This window comes from Natator depressus, chromosome 19 (assembly GCF_965152275.1).
Source record: "Natator depressus isolate rNatDep1 chromosome 19, rNatDep2.hap1, whole genome shotgun sequence".
Taxonomy (NCBI): Eukaryota; Metazoa; Chordata; order Testudines; family Cheloniidae; genus Natator; species Natator depressus.
Genome location: NC_134252.1, coordinates 19519605 through 19537928, shown reverse-complemented (window position 1 = coordinate 19537928; position 18324 = coordinate 19519605). Strand labels below are relative to the sequence as shown.

Sequence of the window (18324 nt, the reverse complement as noted above, 5' to 3'; positions counted from 1 at the left end):
AGTATCACTACCAATTCACTGCTCTTCCCTTCAGCCTATTGGCAACCCCACGAGTCTTCACGAAGTATTTGGTGGTGGTAGCAGCCATCCTCAGGCATCAAGGCGTGTAACTCTACTCATACTTTGACTACTGGCTGATCAAAGGTCAGTCACAGGCTCAGGTGCAGCACAGCATTAGTACAGTACTGGCCACCTTCCATCTGCTGGGTCCGTTAAGAAACGAACAACCCTGGTTCCGGTTCAGAGTCAACAAAAGTCAGTTCTAGTCCCAGTTCAGAGAATAGAGTTCTTTGTGGCAATGCTTGACTTAACCCAGGCCAAAGCCTCCTTTCCGGAAGCCCAATTTCGAGCTATATCAGACCTGATATCCAAAATCATGATCCCCCCCAATAACGACTGCTCGGTTATGCTTCAAACTGTTTAGACACATGATGGCATGTACCTGCATGGTGCAGTATGCAAGGTTGTACCTCATACCCCTCCAGATATGGCTGGTTTCCCTGAGCAGACACCACCTGGACTCTACTCACAATTCTGCCTCCAGTCTTCGCTGACATGGTGGAGAGACCCAGGATCCGTAATGGAAGTGGTACCCTTTGCTGCCCCTCAGCTGTTGATAATCCTAGTCTTGGATATGTCAGCCTGGGATGGAGAGCCCACCTTGTCAGTATCATCTTCCAGAGGTGGGGGCCTCCCCAGGTGTACCTCTTTGCCACCAGACAGAACAGGAAATTCCATCAGTTCTGTTTGTTGCATGGGCACAGCCTGGGCTCCCTTTCCGATGCCTTCCTGCTCTCATGGGCAGACCACCTACTTACTGTATGCCTTCCCACTGATCACCTTGGTTCATAGGGTCCTCCTAAACATCAAACAGGACAAGGTGAAGGTTATCCTGAAAGCACCGGCATGGCTATCCTAGCATTGGTTCGGTACTCTTCTGAACCTCTCAGTGGCAGTGACATTCGTGCTTCCGCTCCTTCCAGACTTGATTTCACAAGACCATGGCTAGTTGCTTCACCCAAACCTCACCTCGCCTCCCTGCACCTAACTGCATGGGGGTTATGTGGCTGAATCCTGAGGAGCAGGCCTGCTCAGATCAGGTTTGACAGGTCTTGCTAGGTAGTAGAAAGCCTTCCTCCAGGGTTACCTACCTGGCCAAGTGAAAACGTTTCACTTGTTGGGCCTCTGAACAGAATCTTTCTCCATCTCGATCTTATCTGCATTCTATCTTGGACTACCTGCTCCACCTAAAGCATCAGGATCTGGCACTGTCATCTATTAAAGTTCACTTGGAAGCCATCTCATACTTCCACCCTCCTGTGAATGGCAGAACAGTGTTCTCCAACAAGATGACGGTCAAGTTTCTCAATGGGCTGGAAAGACTACCCTTAGACTCAGAACTGACCCCCCCCCCCCCCCCATGAGGCTTAAACCTGGTCTTTTCGAGGCTCACAGGGCCTCCCAGCAAGTCATTAGTATCGTGTCCCATACTGCTTCTCTCTTGGAAGGTCACCTTCCAGGTAGGGATCATCTCAGCTAGAAGGTCTCTGAGATTAAGGCCCTTATGTCAGAACTCCCTTATACGGTGCTCTTCAAGGACAAGGTCCAGCTGTGTCCCCATCCAGCCTTACTACCAAAAGTGGTGTCGCAGTTCCAGGACATTTTTCCACCTGACTTCTTTCTAAAACTTCACAAGACTGCTGGGGAACGTTGGATGCTAGGTGGGCCCTCACAATCTATATTGAGAGAGCTAAACCCTTCAGCAAGTCCACACAACTCTTTGTAGAAGTAGTGGAAAGGATGAGAAGGGTACCTGTGTCATCCCAAAGAATCTCATCCTGGATAACTGCCTGTATCCAAACTTGCTACAAACCGGCAAAGGTTCTGCCTCTGGCCATCGTGCTCACTCATTCCACAACAGCCCAGGCTTTCTAGGCAGCATTCATCACACAAGTACCAATCCAGGACATCTGCAGAGCTGCTACCTGGCAGTTGGTTCATACCTTTGCTTCCCGCTACGCCATCATCCAACAGGCCCGTGAAGATGTCAGTTTCAGGAGAGCAGAATTGCAGTCAGCATGTCCATGATCTCTGAGCCCACCTCTAGGGGTACTGCTTGTGAATCACCTAGCATGGAATGGACACGAACAAGCACTCAAAATAAACAGTTACTAACCTTTCATAACGGTTGTTCTTCGAGATGTGCTGCTCATGTCCATTCCAGAACCGACCCTCCTACCCTTCTGTCAGCATTACCGGCAAGAAGGAACTTGGCAAGGGGGCATGGGGCTGGTGGCGCTCTTTATACCAGTGCGTAACTGCAGAACTCAAGGGCTGCTAGAGCTGGACCAACAGATACCACTGGGGGAAAAATCTCTGGAAGAACAACAGTATGAAAGGTCAGTAACTATTTTATCTTGCCTCAGCTTGCAGCTTGGTGCCATAGCTGATACAGCTCTGTAGTAACATCTTTGCATCCACAAAGTCCAGAACTGCAGTTCCGGTAAGTCCCGCTTTTGGGAATAACTGGTGGTAGTGCTGAAAAGAATCTGGGGGTTAGAATGGATCACAAATTGAATACGAGTCAACAATGTGATATAATTCGAAAGGCTGGTGTCATTCTGGGGTGTATTAACAGGCATGTGTAAGACATGGGAGTTCTGCTCTAGCTGGCCTCTTCTGGAGTACTGAGAGTTCTGGACACCACACTTGAGGAAAAATGTGGACAAATGGGAAAGAAACCGGAGGAGAGCAAAAAAAAAATGATAGAAAGTTTAGAAAACCTGCCCCCACTGGAGTGGGTTACCTAGGGAAGTGGTGGAACCTCCATCCTTAGAGGTTTTTAAGGCCCAGCTTGACAAAGCCCTGGCTGGGATGATTTAGTTAGAATCATAGAATATCAGGGTTGGAAGGGACCTCAGGAGGTCATCTAGTCCAACCCCCCGCTCAAAGCAGGACCGATCCCTGACTAAATCATCCCAGCCAGGGCTTTGTCAAGCCTGACCTTAAAAACTTCTAGGGAAGGAGATTCCACCACCTCCCTAGGTAACGCATTCCAGTGTTTCACCACCCTCCTAGTGAAAAAGTTTTTCCTAATATCCAACCTAAATCTCCCGCACTGCAACTTGAGACCATTACTCCTTGTTCTGTCATCTGCTACCACTGAGAACAGTCTAGAGCCATCCTCTTTGGAACCCCCTTTCAGGTAGTTGAAAGCAGCTATCAAATCCCCCCTCCATTCTTCTCTTCCGCAGACTAAACAATCCCAGTTCCCTCAGCCTCTCCTCGTAAGTCATGTGTTCCAGTCCCCTAGTCATTTTTGTTGCCCTCCGCTGGATTCTTTCCAATTTTTCCACCTCCTTCTTGTAGTGTGGGGCCCAAAACTGGACACACTACTCCAGATGAGGCCTCATCAATGTCGAATAGAGGGGAACGATCACGTCCCTCGATCTGCTGGCAATGCCCCTACTTATACATCCCAAAATGCCATTGGCCTTCTTGGCAACAAGGGCACACTGTTGACCCATATCCAGCTTCTGGTCCACTGTAACCCCTAGGTCCTTTTCTGCAGAACTGCTGCCGAGCCATTCGGTCCCTAGTCTGTAGCGGTGCATGGGATTCTTCCGTCCTAAGTGCAGGACTCTGCACTTGTCCTTGTTGAACCTCATCAGATTTCTTTTGGCCCAATCCTCCAATTTGTCTAGGTCCCTCTGTATCCTATCCCTACCCTCCAGCGTATCTACCACTCCTCCCAGTTTAGGGTCATCTGCAAACTTGCTGAGGGTGCAATCCACACCATCCTCCAGATCATTTATGAAGATATTGAACAAAACCGGCCCCAGGACCGACCCCTGGGGCACTCCACTTGATACTGGCTGCCAGCTAGACATGGAGCCATTGATCACTACCCGTTGAGCCTGACAATCTAGCCAGCTTTCTATCCACCTTATAGTCCATTCATCCAGTCCATACTCTTTAACTTGCTGGCAAGAATACTGTGGGAGACCGTGTCAAAAGCTTTGCTAAAGTCAAGGAACAGTTGGTCCTGCTTTGAGCAGGGGGTTGGACTAAATGACCTCCTGAGGTCTCTTCCAACCCTAATCTTCTATGATTCTATGACCTATGAGGAAAGGTAAAAAACACTGTGGTTGTTTAGTTTTTAGGAATGGAGACTGAGAGGGTACCTAATAAGTCTTCAAATATGTTAAGGGCTGTTATAAAGAGGACTGTGATCAGTTGTTTTCCATGTCCATTGAGGGTAGGATAAAAAGCAATTGGTTTAATATGGAACAAAGGAGGTTTAGGTTTGATATTAAGAAAATGTTTCAATTGATAAGGATAGTTAAGCTCTGGAATAAGCTTCCAAGGGACATTGTGGAATCCCCATCGTTGAAGGTTTTTTAAGAACAGGTTGGACAAAGACCTGTCAGGGATGATTTAGGGTTACTTGGTCCTGCTTCAGCAGAGGGGCCTGAGTTAGATGACTTTTTGAGTTCCCTTCTAGACCTGCATTTCTATCGTTCTGAGATTTCCTTCTGTTAGTATGAGTGCGTCTTAAAGACCAGGGATTCATCTTGGGATCCCTCAGTAAGGCTTGATCTTCATTAACAGGCTAGGATATGTACCTTTCTTTGACACTTTAGGGCAGACTTCTGTCCTTTAAGATACTTTCTTTGTTGCCGCAATCTCACAATGATGAGGGAGTGAGCTCATCTTTAATCATCCCTTCTCCTCACCCTCTGTTTTTTCCAGAAAGTTTTTTTATTAGCTTACTCTTTGTCCCCAAAGTGAACACCCAGTTCCATGTGAGTGAACCCATTGTTCTTCATCTGTCTGAACCCGCTACCCTCTTCGGACAATAGGCTGTGTTTTGTTAAGCGTGTTCTCAAGTTCGATCTTAATTCTCAGGAATTTAGAAAGTTAAAACAGCTATCTCTGTTTTGAGGGTTTTAAAAGCTGCAGCTAATGCCAGTGTTGTGCTTTAGGCTGCATTAGTTTGTGCTTTAGGCAGCATTCTTGCAGTATATGACCAGGTTGGTGGACTTGGCTTGGATTTATCAGGTGCTACTTGGCTAGAAAAGCCTCCTCTTTATGGGCAGTGAGCATTCATTTCCTAGGTATATAAGGTGGCAATGTGGTGGTCATCCTGCTTCTTGATATACTTCCTTATTAACTGGGTCTCTTTGCTTCTCAGGCTGTCTTTTGGCTCCAGGACCCTGCTAGCAACACAGTAAGGTAGGCCCCCTTCACCTCCTGTGACAACTACTTGTTACATACACTGTCTGTCCAGTAATGTACTTTCGTAGGTGGGAGAAGTGAGAGGCATATGACAAAGGAAAATTACTTACTGGTAATCTGCTTGTCATAGTTTCCTCTTCTCCTCCCCCCCTCACCTCCCCCCAACCCCTTTCCAGGGTGCTTGCCTGTTGTTTCTCTTGGTGTCTTAGACTGACTTTGGAAGTTAGACTAGAGGGAGGCTTTCTGGCTGAAACTCATGTAATCAAGATGGGATTTCAGAACTCTTTGACTCCTTCCTTCAAATAGGTGAAACTACAGCACTGTGTCGCCATTAATTCTGTGTTGTAGAATGATCGAAGAGGAGACTGCAACTAACAGAATTACCAGTAAGTGATTTTAGTTTTTTTCCCTTTCAACTCGCTTTATTCATGATCTTTTACCGAAGAGAGTTAACAACTTGTGACCGTTCATCAATAACTGAAATTCTAGGTGTTAGAGGTGCCAAAAGGTTAGAGGCAACTTATAAGAGCAGAAACACAGTTTTTCTTGTGTCCTTTTGCCATCTTTTATTATATCTAAACTTCAACCTGAAAGTTGGTTTTTCTTTAAATAAATAAATCTGCTTGTTTTTGTAAATCAGAAATTACGTCCTATCCAGGCTGGAAGATGCTCTGACTTGAGACCTAGCTCAAGGTGATATCACACTAGTGAAGGAAGTAAAAGTCTGACTGTTTGAAAGTCTGTTTTTGTTTTTTATCAGCTATTTAACTTCACTGGTTGTCTTTCTAAATAAGGAAGCCTTTGTTAAAGATGTACCCCCAAATCTTCAATTAAGGTAGTAGAGGCCACAGTAACCATGCCCTGAGATGTGCCAACATTTCCCAAGTAAAACCAAGGAAGGTCTGACTTTCTATTCCTGATGTCTAAGGTTAAGAAGGGGGGAGCTAAAAAACCTTGCAGGTGTTCTTTATATATTGTAAAGAAGCAAAAGGATGTAAAAAAAAAAAAAATTCCATGTCACTTTTCAAAATTGGTCTTGTCCTTTTCAGGCTTTTTTTACTCCACGATAGCACAGAGTGAATTGAATCCATTACATGTTTTTTGTTATAGATGATTCTTCTCTGTGGGGGAATTCCTTTCCTTTGGAATGTATCTGGACAAATTTCTGGTCGTGCTGGTTTTGAACCAGAATACGAGGTAAGCATTTTTAACTGTTTCTGAAAATGATGGGTTCCTAAACTGTGTGTATAACAGAATTTATGGTAAAGCTCCCATTTACTTTTATTGTACTGTATTGTATTATAGAGAAAGAAAGGATTATATATTAACTTTCTGATATGGTGAACTGGATGGTTCTGAGGACTCATAATCGTATATGAAGCCTTTTGTTACAAGGTCACTAATTCAAATCCAGCCTGGTCTCTGACCATCAAACAACTTTTTATCACACAAGTCAGTTGAGATGGTTATCAGATTTTTAGTGGCACCGTTTTTCAGTCTCAGAATGGACACAAAGAGGGCTCACTCCTAGATGTGGTCTTTCGAGATCAGAGATGTGGGGAGGAAGTGTGAGGCTTCCTGGGTGATGTCTGTTTGGTGAATGAATTAGTGTTGTTCTCAATGCTGAAAGCCCTGACAAGTAAAAATAATTACTTACAATTAATAATTTAAAATGGAAAGAAAAGCTTTTTTTCCTTCTCCCTCATTGTATTGCCTTTGCAGATCCCATGTAACCACCACAGAGGGGATAAATTACCTTTCCTTACCCATCCCTCAGTTCTTCTCTTTTCACTGGCCATGGTAGTCATGGATCCCAACCTCCTTTGTGCATGGTCTAAGGCTGTTGCTACACTATGGGCACTATAGTAATAGAGTTGTAGGGTGGATGCTTTCTGTTTCATAACTGTAGGCACTCCACCTCCTTGAGTGATGGTAGCTAGGTTAATGGAAGCATTGTTCTATCAATGTAGCTCTGCCTGCATAGGTAGGTTGGCGTAGCTAGGGCACTTGGAGTGTTTTTTTCCCCACACCCTGAGCACCATAGTTATGTCAACTTAACTTTTAGGTGTAGACCAGGTCTTAATTTTTACTGCTAAAATTAAACACCATGTAAAACTTATCTTTTGTTGAATAGTTCTTAGTATAAGAACCTGATCCAAACCCATAGAAGTAAATGGGAAGACTCCTTTTGACTTCTGTGGACCCTGTATAAAGCCCATAGTTAAGATTTGTTTTTGTAGCATTTAGGATTTATCAGACAGAACTTGCTGCTTTGGCAGACAGAGTGCAGAATAGGAAGAGAGACTTTCCTCTTGCATTGCTGGTTTGAACGAGACCTACTTGAACAGCAACTTCTGCATTTTTGTTTAGAAACATTTTAAGCCACAGTTCCACAATCAAGAAAGGCCATACCTGGTTTAGAGTGGAAGTGAAAGAAGCTATTAAAACAGACAAAAACAAACGGAAGAAAAGGGACGTTGATAGTAATGAACATAAATCAGAAGCTAGGAATTGGAAAAAATTGATGAGGGAAGCAAAGTGACACAAGGAAAAATCTATTCTGCAGAGTTAAGGACAATAAGAAGTTTGTTAGCATTTGTTTTAATCCTAATATGCTTATAATGATATTGGTCCTTTACTAGATGGAAATGGTAGAATTATCAATAATAATGAAGAAAAGGCACCAGTGTACACTTAAAAAATTTCTGGTCAGTATTTGGAAAATACCTCACCATATCATGGGTGGTGATGGATACCTCACCATATCATGATGGTGATGACACACACTTTCTATTCCTATAGTAACTCAGAAGGATGTTTAACAGCAGCTACTGAAGTCAGACATTTTTAAATCATCAGGCCCAGATCACTTAGAATCATAGATTCATAGAATATCAGGGTTGGAAGGAACCTCAGGAGGTCATCTAGTCCAACCCCCTGCTTAAAGCCGGACCGATCCCCGACTAAATCATCCCAGCCAGGGCTTTGTCAAGCCTGACCTTAAAAACTTCTAGGGAAGGAGATTCCACCACCTCCCTAGGTAACACATTCCAGTGTTTCACCACCCTCCTAGTGAAAAAGTTTTTCCTAATATCCAACCTAAATCTCCCGCACTGCAACTTGAGACCATTACTCCTTGTTCTGTCATCTGCTACCACTGAGAACAGTCTAGAGCAGTCCTCTTTGGAACCCCCTTTCAAGTAGTTGAAAGCAGCTATCAAATCCCCCCTCATTCTTCTCTTCCGCAGACTAAACAATCCCAGCTCCCTCAGCCTCTCCTCATAAGTCATGTGTTCCAGTCCCCTAATCATTTTTGTTGCCCTCTGCTGGACTCTTTCCAATTTTTCCACATCCGTCTTGTAGTGTGGGGCCCAAAACTGGACACAGTACTCCAGATGAGGCCTCACCAGTGTCGAATAGAAGGGAACGATCACGTCCCTCGATCTGCTGGCAATGCCCCTACTTATACATCCCAAAATGCATTGGCCTGTTGACTCCTATCCAGCTTCTCGTCCACTGTAACCCGTAGGTCCTTTTCTGCAGAACTGCTGCTGAGCCATTCAGTCCCCAGTCTGTAGCGGTGCATTGGATTCTTCTGTCCTAAGTGCAGGACTCTGCACTTGTCCTTGTTGAACCTCATCAGATTTCTTTTGGCCCAATCCTCCAATTTGTCTAGGTCCCTCTGTATCCTATCCCTACCCTCCAGCGTATCTACCTCTGCTCCCAGTTTAGTGTCATCCACAAACTTGCTGAGGGTGCAATCCACCCCATTCTCCAGATCATTTATGAAGATATTGAACAAAACCGGCCGCAGGACCGACCCTTGGGGCACTCCACTTGATACTTAAATCTAAGAGTTTTAAAAGAACTAGCAGAAGTGCTCTCTAGACAGTTTTTTTTCTCAATAAGTCTTTGAACACTGCGGAAGTCCCAGAAGACTGGAAGAAAGTGAATGTTGTGCCAGTATTTAAAAAGAGTAAACGGGATGCTACAGGTAATTATTGGCCTGTCAGTCTGCCATTGATCCTGGGCAAGACAAATGCAAGGAGTAGGAGGAATTAAACAGGAAGAACTGAAAATATTAGTACATAAGCTAAATTAGTACTTAATTGTCATCATAGAGACTTGATGGGATAAATATTATAGCAGGAATATTAGTATAGAGTGGTATAGCTTGTTTACGAAGGACAGGCAGGGAATAAAGGGAGGAGGTGTTGCATTGTACATCAAAATATATATGCTTGTTCAAATGTCCAGAAGGACGGGAGAGCCAGATAGTTAACATCGCTGGGGGCGATAAATGGAGGAAAAAAAGGGGACATCATGGTAGGGGTCCACTATAGACCACCAAATCATGAGGAGGAGATAGATGAGGCATGTCTAGAACAAATATCAGGAATATCCAAAATGTAAAACTTAGTAGTAAAGGGAGACTTTAGTATCCAGGCATCTGTTGGAAAAGGAATAAGGCAAAGCACAAAATGTCTAATAAGTTCTTAGCATGCATTGGGGACAAGTTTTTGTTTCAGAAGGTGAAGTAACCAGGGGGACAGCTATATTAGATTTGATTCTGACTAAAGAGGAGGAATTGATTGCAAATCTGAAGGTTAAAGGCAGTTTGGGTGAAAGTGATCATGATTTTAAGGAAAAGGCATGAGAGCAGCAGAATAAGGACACTAGACTTCTAAAAAGCAAATTTTAATAAACTCAGAATGGGTAGATAAGGACCTATTGAAAGAAAATGTAAGGGGAAAAGGAGTTCAGGATAGCTAGCAGTTTCTCAAGGAGACTGTATTAAAGGCACAGCAGTAAACTATCCTGATGCAAAGGAAAGATAGGAAGACTAGGAAGAGACCATTAACAGCTCTTTAATTACCTGAAAATCAAAAAGGAATCCTACAAAAAGCAGTAACATGAACAAATTGCTAAGGAGAAGTAAAAAGAATAGCACAAGCATGTAGGGACAAAATCAGAAAAACAAAGGCTCAAAATGCATTATAACCATGCAAGGGGCACAAAAGGCAATAAGTTGTTCCATAAACAGATTAGGAGCAAGACAGCGACAAAATAAAGTGTAGGCCCTCTACGTAGTGGGTAAGGAAAGCTTATAATGGGCTACTAGGATGATCTGAGGAATGGAAAATCTGCCTTATAAGAGGAGAGTCAAAGAGGTTACCTTGTTTAACCTAACCAAAAGAAAGCTGAGGGGAGATATGATTGGTCTTCCTAAATACATCATAGGGATAAATACCTGGGAGGGAGAGGAGTAATTTAAACGCTAACATTGACAGAAGAACAAATGGATATAAACTGGCCATCTACAAGTTTACACTTGAAATTAGACAAAGGTTTCTAACCATCAGAAGAGTGAAGTTCTAGAACGGTTTTCCAGGGGGAGCAGTGGGAGCAAAAAATCTGACTGGCTTCAAGACTTAGCTTGATAAGTTTATGGAGGGGATGGTACGATGAGCCCTGCATCTCATGGGCGAGCACCCTGTGTGGCTGCAGCTCAGCCTGGCTCCACAAGCAGCAGGTGAGTCCCATTGCAGGCAGAGGAAGCCCAGCTCATGCTGAAGATGGGTGGGGATGCCCACTGCAGTGTTGAGAGAGGGGAAGGGGAGTCCATGGGTGCAGTTTGGGGGGCAGCAGGGGGTCATTGGCTCCTCAAACAGAGGCAAGGTGTGGTGTGTGTGGGGTGCATGCTGAGTCAGACACTGCTTCCCCCGCCCATCCCCCAATTTTTGCGAGCATGGAGCTGCTGTGCTCTGCCTGGGGGAAAAGTGGGCTCTGTCCTTCTCACACTCTCTCCCTCCTCTCCTGCATGTTCCTGGCTCACTCAGTCCCTCTCCCTGCCTCCTGCAAGGGTGGAGGCAGTGGGGAAGGGGGAAGGCCAGGGAGTGAAGGGGCGGGGAGGGGAAGGGATGGAGCAGGGAGGGGGAAACTCAAGGCTATTAGGAGAAATCTTCCTAAGCAATGCGATCTCTGTCTTAGGCTGTGGAATAGTCTCCCAAGGGAAGTGCTAGAAGAAACCAAGTCTTGAGACTTTTAAAAGGAGACTGGACAAAACATACCATAAGGATCAGCCCTGCAATGGCAGGGGGAGAGATCGAGCTGGGATGATCACAGAGGGCTTTTTCTCCTGTAACTTCTGTAATTCCATCCCACTATTCAGGGAGTACAAATTCTTGTACTAAAGGCCTGGTGCCTGGATCCTATTGGACTGGATTGTGAATTAATACCTTGATATGCAACTTCTACTGGGCCAGTAGTGCAGATCCTGCTGCTAGTAAAGCTGTTTGCATGTGCCCTTGTGTTTAGCTGAACCATTGCCCTCAATCCCTGAGTGTATCCCCACTATACTGAGAGAGCGTGCACTGTGACACTGCTACCTGCTGTGTGGATCCCAGAGTGCTTGTACCGTGAATTTTTCTCATTCTGCTGGTAGTATTAGTTCCCTGGTGTAATGATGACATTATGCTAGGAATATGAATCCTGAAAATAGTGCTCTGGTGTGATGGTCACTCTGGGCTGAATCCTCCATTTTTGTATGCAATATTGTTGTTGCTGCTCTTACTTCTGTTGGTGAGAGAGAGAGAGAAGCTTCTGAGCTTATGCACAACTCTTCTTCAGGTCTGTAAGCTTGAAAGCTTGTCTGTCTCTCTCTCTCTCACCAATGGAAGCTGGTCCAATAAAATATATTACATCACCCACCTTAAAAAGAAAAGGAGTACTTGTGGCACCTTGGAGACTAAGCTGTAACTCACGAAAGCTTGTGCTCAAATAAATTTGTTAGTGTCTAAGGTGCCACAAGTACTCCTTTTCTTTTTGCGGATACAGACTAACATGGCTGCTACTCTGAAACCTATCACCCACCTTGTCTCTCTAATATGAATCCTGTCATTATGGCCCTTTTGGGCTGTTATAAAGAGCTGTTATAAAGAGGACTGTGATCAATAGTTCTCTATGTCCGCTGAAGGTAGAACAAGAAGTAATCAGCTTAATCTGAAACAGAGGAGATTTGTTAGATATTTGTGAAAACGGTCTAAATATACAAGTAGTTAAATTCTGGAATAGATTTTCCAAGAGGTTGTGGAATTCCAGTTGTGACAGATACGGCAAATTTTCTGAAATGCCCTTTCGAGACCTTGAATTAAATTTGTGTTTTTGAGGTCCATTGTGTTAAATGTATTATTGTGGGCTGGGATTGTATGTAATGTGACATATATAAGACTTGAGGGTTCAAAGTACTGTATTAGACAATGTGCAGTCAAGCATGGACTTCAGGAAAAAAGTGTTAAGGTGAATGCAAAAATTTAGCCTTTTGAAGTTCTGCACTGAGGAGTGTGCCATTGTCTGCTGATCACATGTTACATGAGGCCAAGATCGAAGGCCCAAGCTGTAAAAAGAAGAGACTGAATTAGTCATGGTTGTTCTGGTTCTGAATCTGAGACAGTTATGAACATGTAATCATGGGGAAAACCCAGTTGTGGATTTTAAAAGACTGACATGTGCCAGAGCCCAAAGTTGGAGTTGGGGGTGACCTCTGGTAAGCTTTTTAACATGCAGGTGTGTTCTTTTATTGTTTTCTCTGTAATGCTTTCACCTTAAGAATGTATGTGATTGGTTATAAAGAGCTGTGTGGTAACTTGTAACTGCTGGCAATTACACTATTTCTAGCCTGATGAGAGAAAGCAAAGTACAGATGCTGGCCTATTTAGGCAGTCTGGCTTGCTGGGGATACCACAGTATAGGCAGAGAACAGTTCAGCCTGGAAAAACCCTGGCCGGGAGGAGTGGGTGTCCTTGAGGGACCAGAGAGCGGGAATACAAATGTAAAGATGGTCTAAGTGTAGTTGGACCTCCCTTAGCACAAGGGAGTCCCTTCCTGACCTACATTGCTATGATTCCAAGGTAATGGAGTGGCTGATGTACAACTTGATTGACTGGCATTAATTCTTTATCAATGTGGGTTTATGGAAAATAAATCCTGTCAAACTAACTTGGTATCTTTATTTGATGCGATTACAAGTTTAATTGATAAATGTAATAGTTTAAGTATATTACATCAACACTTTCTCCTTTGAGTGTCCTCTGCATATTCCTACTAATGGGGTGCTCCAACCAGTGCAGCCTGAATGGTAAAAGTCTACTAGCAATGTGCCCTTTCCCCGAACTCTAGACATTCAAGGGCATGGGTTTAAAGGGAGTGTGGTGCTCCAGCACCTCAGTTCTTTCATCCACCATCAGCTGAATGATTACATTCTTGTTGTATGGTCCTTACAGAAACATAGTAGCTGGATAGTTTGTATAGTGTTATAGTTTTAAGTTGAGATCGCTAAAGGATAACATGTCAGATCAGATGGCTAAGAAGTCTTGTTTCAAAAGACATGTCTCATGCCTGGCATAATTCCCAGTATCTGATGCACATGCCAGATGCTTGGAATGTTTTAGGGAACGTCATCCTCCCTCTAAAATGTCCACACTGCTCATTGCTTACTACAGGGGTGTAGAAAGAGACAAAACAGGCTCCCAGCAATTTTATTGCAGGAAACTCTGACAGCAGTGGTAGCTCCTCTGAGCTTTGGCTCCAAACAATTCAGCTGGAAAGAAGTGAGATTCAGCTTCTGTGTCAAGCACAGAATCTTAGAGTTAAGGATGCAGAAGAGAAGAAGAGGTTGGTTCAGTGAAAGACTCTGTTCCCAGAACTGTCCTGTTTCAGAAAGATTTGGTTGCGCCCCTCGGTGTCGGCCTTATTACAAAGAGAGGAGGACTTACAGGGACAGACTCTTATTATGAAGCCAGACTCTTGGGTCTGCAGGAGTCTAAGGATCCAATTAAAAGAGCTGATGAGAGTTCATTAACTAGTACAGCTCTGCATAGTATTACTATTAAAGCAGTAGTTCATCAGGCAGACCTGACTACAGCTCTGACAGTTGAGGTGAGTACTGCATCTCAGGACGTGTCATGTGTTACTACAACCAGTCAGGCTGTCTACTTCTCCAAGAGTCATCAAAGAATAGGAAAGAGTTAGAGCTCTCTGTTGCTGCCTCCTCCTAAGATCACTTCGGGAGAAGAACTCCTTGCCGCTTTCCTTTTTAAGGAAGTTATGGTCTCCATTTCCATGAGAGCCGTGAATGGATTGGGGCCAGAGAGATGCAGATCACAGATTAGAACCAGGAAAAAAATATTATAATCTGTTCAATGCAGCCTCACTGGACCCGCAGGCGCAGAAATATTTCCAGCCGGATCCATCGCTGGGGTGGTTCTTCGAGCAGTGTCTCTATGGGTGCTCCACCTCAGCTCTTGTCCCCTAATGCCCCTATTCTGCTTGCGCTAGATTGATGACATCTTCATCATCTGGAAGCCCTTGAGAATTCCACCATGATTTCAACAATTTGCATCCCATCATTAACCTCAGCCTGGACCAGTCCACACACGAGATCCACTTCCTGGACACTGCGGTGCTAATAAGCGATGGTCACATAAACACCACCCTATACCGGAAACCTACTGACCGCTATTCTTACCTACATGCCTCCAGCTTTCATCCAGATCACACCACACGATCCGTTGTCTACAGCCAAGCTCTGCGATACAACCACATTTGCTCCAACCCCTGAGACAGAGACAAACACCTGCAAGCTCTCTATCAAGCATTCTTACAACTACAGTACCCGCCTGCTGAAGTGAAGAAACAGATTGACACAGCCAGAAGTATACCCAGAAGTTACCTACTACAGGACAGGCCCAACAAAGAAAATAACAGAACGCCACTAGCCATCACCTTCAGCCCCCAACTAAAACCTCTCCAACACATCATCAAGGATCTACAACCTATCCTGAAGGACGACCCATCACTCTCACAGATCTTGGGAGACAGGCCAGTCCTTGCTTACAGACAGCCCCCCAACCTGAAGCAAATACTCACCAGCAACCCCACACCACAGAACCACTAACCCAGGAACCTATCCTTGCAACAAAGCCCATTGCCAACTGTGTCCACATATCTATTCAGGGGACACCATCATAGGGCCTAATCACATTAGCCACACTATCAGAGGCTCGTTCACCTGCCCATCTACCAATGTGATATATGCCATCATGTGCCAGCAATCCCCCTCTGCCATGTACATTGGTCAAACTGGACAGTCTCTACGTAAAAGAGTAAATGGACACAAATCAGATGTCAAGAATTATAACATTCAATAACCAGTTGGAGAACACTTCAATCTCTTTGGTCACTCGATTACAGACCTAAAAGTTGCAATTCTTCAACAAAAAAAACTTCAAAAACAGACTCCAATGAGAGGCTGCTGAATTGGAATTAATTTGCAAACTGGATACAATTAACTTAGGCTTGAATAAAGACTAGGAGTGGATGGGTCATTACACAAAGTAAAACTATTTCCACATGTTTATTTCCCCCTTCCCCCATCCCCCACTGTTCCTCTGACGTTCTTGTCAACTGCCGGAAATGGCCCATCTTGATTATCACTACAAAAGGTCCCCGTTCCCCCCTCCTGCTGGTAATAGCTCACCTTAAGTGATCACTCTCGTTACAGTGTATATGGTAACACCCATTGTTTCATGTTCTCTATGTATATAAATCTCCCCACTGTATTTTCCACTGAATGCATCCGATGAAGTGAGCTGTAGCTCACAAAAGCTTATGCTCAAATTTGTTAGTCTCTAAGATGCCACAAGTACTCCTTTTCTTTTTGTAGGTGTATCTGTGTCCCTGTGCCTCTAACCGGGGATTTTAGTTAGCAGTGTCCATTCAACTGCACTCTTCCTCCCCCATTGTCTGACTCAGGGCTATTTAGCACTATGCAGGCAACCCCCACTCAGTTCCTTCTCCATGGCCTTTGGCCTGGAATGGAGTGAGCAGTCTCTTTGTTCTCTGCATCATTAGTATAAATAGTTGGTTTTGGTTCTTTTTGTTCTTCTTAATAGTTAGTGTTTCAGTTTACCCTGTTAGGGTTTTTTAAAAAAATGAAAAAGAAAATAACTTTACGTTTCCCACCCTTTTGGGGGGGAACGCCCATCTGCCCATCCCCCTAGGGGCATTAGGAGATGTTCTTTCTTTAAAAAAAAAATGGGGGGAGAAGAGGACTGAACATCTTTCTTCTGCACTCCTCGCTGCTAGAGGGTGATAGCCTCTCTTCCCCCTCCCTGGCTTACCTAGCTTTAAGAGTTGCCTCTCCTGCAAGGAGTCTATTCCAGCAGTGGACAGACACTCTCACTGTGTCTGGTGCCTGAGAGAGTCCCATATCACGCAGAAGTCCTCTCTCTGACACCAGGGAAAGCTGAGGTCTTGCAAGAACCAGGAGCTTTAGTTAAAACTCCTCCTTATGGAGAAGGCACTTCAGCCTCGAAAGGACTCCGATGCTGCCTCCAGATCCTCCCTGGAACTTTCAACTTCAAAGGGGGTAGAGTCGCAGGGGGGGAAAAAGCAGATTTCCCTCTGTAAAGGCTTGAGAAAAAGGGCTCCAAGCCCACAGTCTGAGTAGTTGCCCAGCCAGAGTGGTTTCCCAGCGTGATCGACCACCTTGCTACCAACGGCTCTGAAGCATCAGGGTGCCTCCACTGTGAGCTCAGCCGCACTGCCTTGAGACGCCAAGGGCTCAGGCTGTGAGGTAGCGGTGCCACGCCCTAAGAAACAGACAAATACTGAATTGACTCTAAAGGAGTGGCACCTAGTAAACCTTCAGTAACAGATGTGACACAGCTCCCATCTAGGGAGCTCTGTGCACCTTCACAACCATTGGTACCAACAACATACCACAGACACTCCTCCGTGATACTGAGTGAGCTGACGATACTGCAAGAGCTCTGGCACCAGGCTCTGTGTGCCACCAATACCTTAGTCAGCACCACCCTTACCCAGTGATAACAGTGACCAGGACGATGTCATTTGCCTGGCCTCTCACTGTGTCCTGAGCCAGTGGAGGAGGAAGCTTTGGAAGAACACAAAGAAGGGCTTGAAGGGGAAGCGGCCCCCACAGCAAATTTCTTCTCATCTTCACCAGATGAGGCTGTAATTGCCTCCACCTCCATCGTCACTAGTTGATGATTTTAAGACCTTTCTGAATCTTACCAAGGGGGTGGCGGATAAACTGCAAATTCACCTGCAGGAAGTGACAGACACACATTACAAGCTGGTGGATATTCTACATACTTCCTCCCTCCTCATCCAGAATTGCCCTTCCAATTAATTAGGCGATTCTAGATGCTGCTAAAATCATCTGGCAGACGCCAGCCTCCTTAACACCAACTTCCAAGAGAGCCAACAAGAAGTACTACATCCCTCCCCAGGAGGCAGACTTTTTGTTTCAACATCCGCAACCCAACTCAATTAGTGGATGCGTTTAATCCACGTGGCAAACAAAATCATGCCAAGTTGACCCCAAGTCAATCAGGATTGGAAGAGACTAGATTTCTTTGGGAGGAAGGTGTATTTGTCGGCAACATTGCAGTTTAGAGTCGCAAACTACCAGCCTGTTATGGCCAAATATGATTTTATTAATTATGGGAAACTCAGTGCGTTTGTGGAACATCTATCTACCAGAGGTGCAAAAGAAGCCATTTCAGACCATTGTCCGAGATGGCCAATTAGTACCCAGAACTGCGCTACAGACAGCACTGGATGCAGCCAATACAGTGGCCCACTTAGTCTCCACAGCAGTATAATGAGGCAGGCTTTCTGGATACACCTTTCAGGGTGGCCCAAAGAGCTGCAGATGACAGTGGAACATCTCCCATTTGAAGGGCTCAAGCTTTTCGCAGATAAGACGGACTCCTCTCTTCAAAACCTGAAGGATTCCTGGGCCATATTATGCTCCCTGGGAATCTACACTGTGGGACAAAAGAAAAGATACAGCTCTCAACCACAGCACAGGTCACAACCTCGTCAGTACCCACTGTCACAGCGTAATTACAAACCGCAGTGCAGAAGGCCCAGAGTACAAAAGCAGAAGCAGTCAGCACTCCAATCTGCGTCCTCTCAGCCCTCTTAGCACTTTTGATGGGTTCGGTGTGGGTCTGAATAGTTATTCCTTGCAACATCAGCTGCCTTCTGCGCACTTGT

General features: G+C 44.8%; 1 protein-coding gene across 6 annotated transcripts in view; it reads left to right on the top strand.

Annotated features, from left to right (window-relative positions):
* The window catches only part of ZMPSTE24 (zinc metallopeptidase STE24), a 116408-nt gene that overhangs the window by 10992 nt on the left and 87092 nt on the right, over positions 1 to 18324 (top strand). For 5 of the 6 annotated variants that reach the window (XM_074934537.1, XM_074934534.1, XM_074934535.1 and 2 more), the window contains one exon: positions 6349 to 6435. In XM_074934537.1, coding sequence (XP_074790638.1) covers positions 6349 to 6435 — 87 coding nt within the window. Of the gene's footprint in view, positions 1 to 5478; positions 5625 to 6348; positions 6436 to 18324 lie in introns of those variants that run through there. The other variant, XM_074934538.1, reaches the window with a different exon arrangement.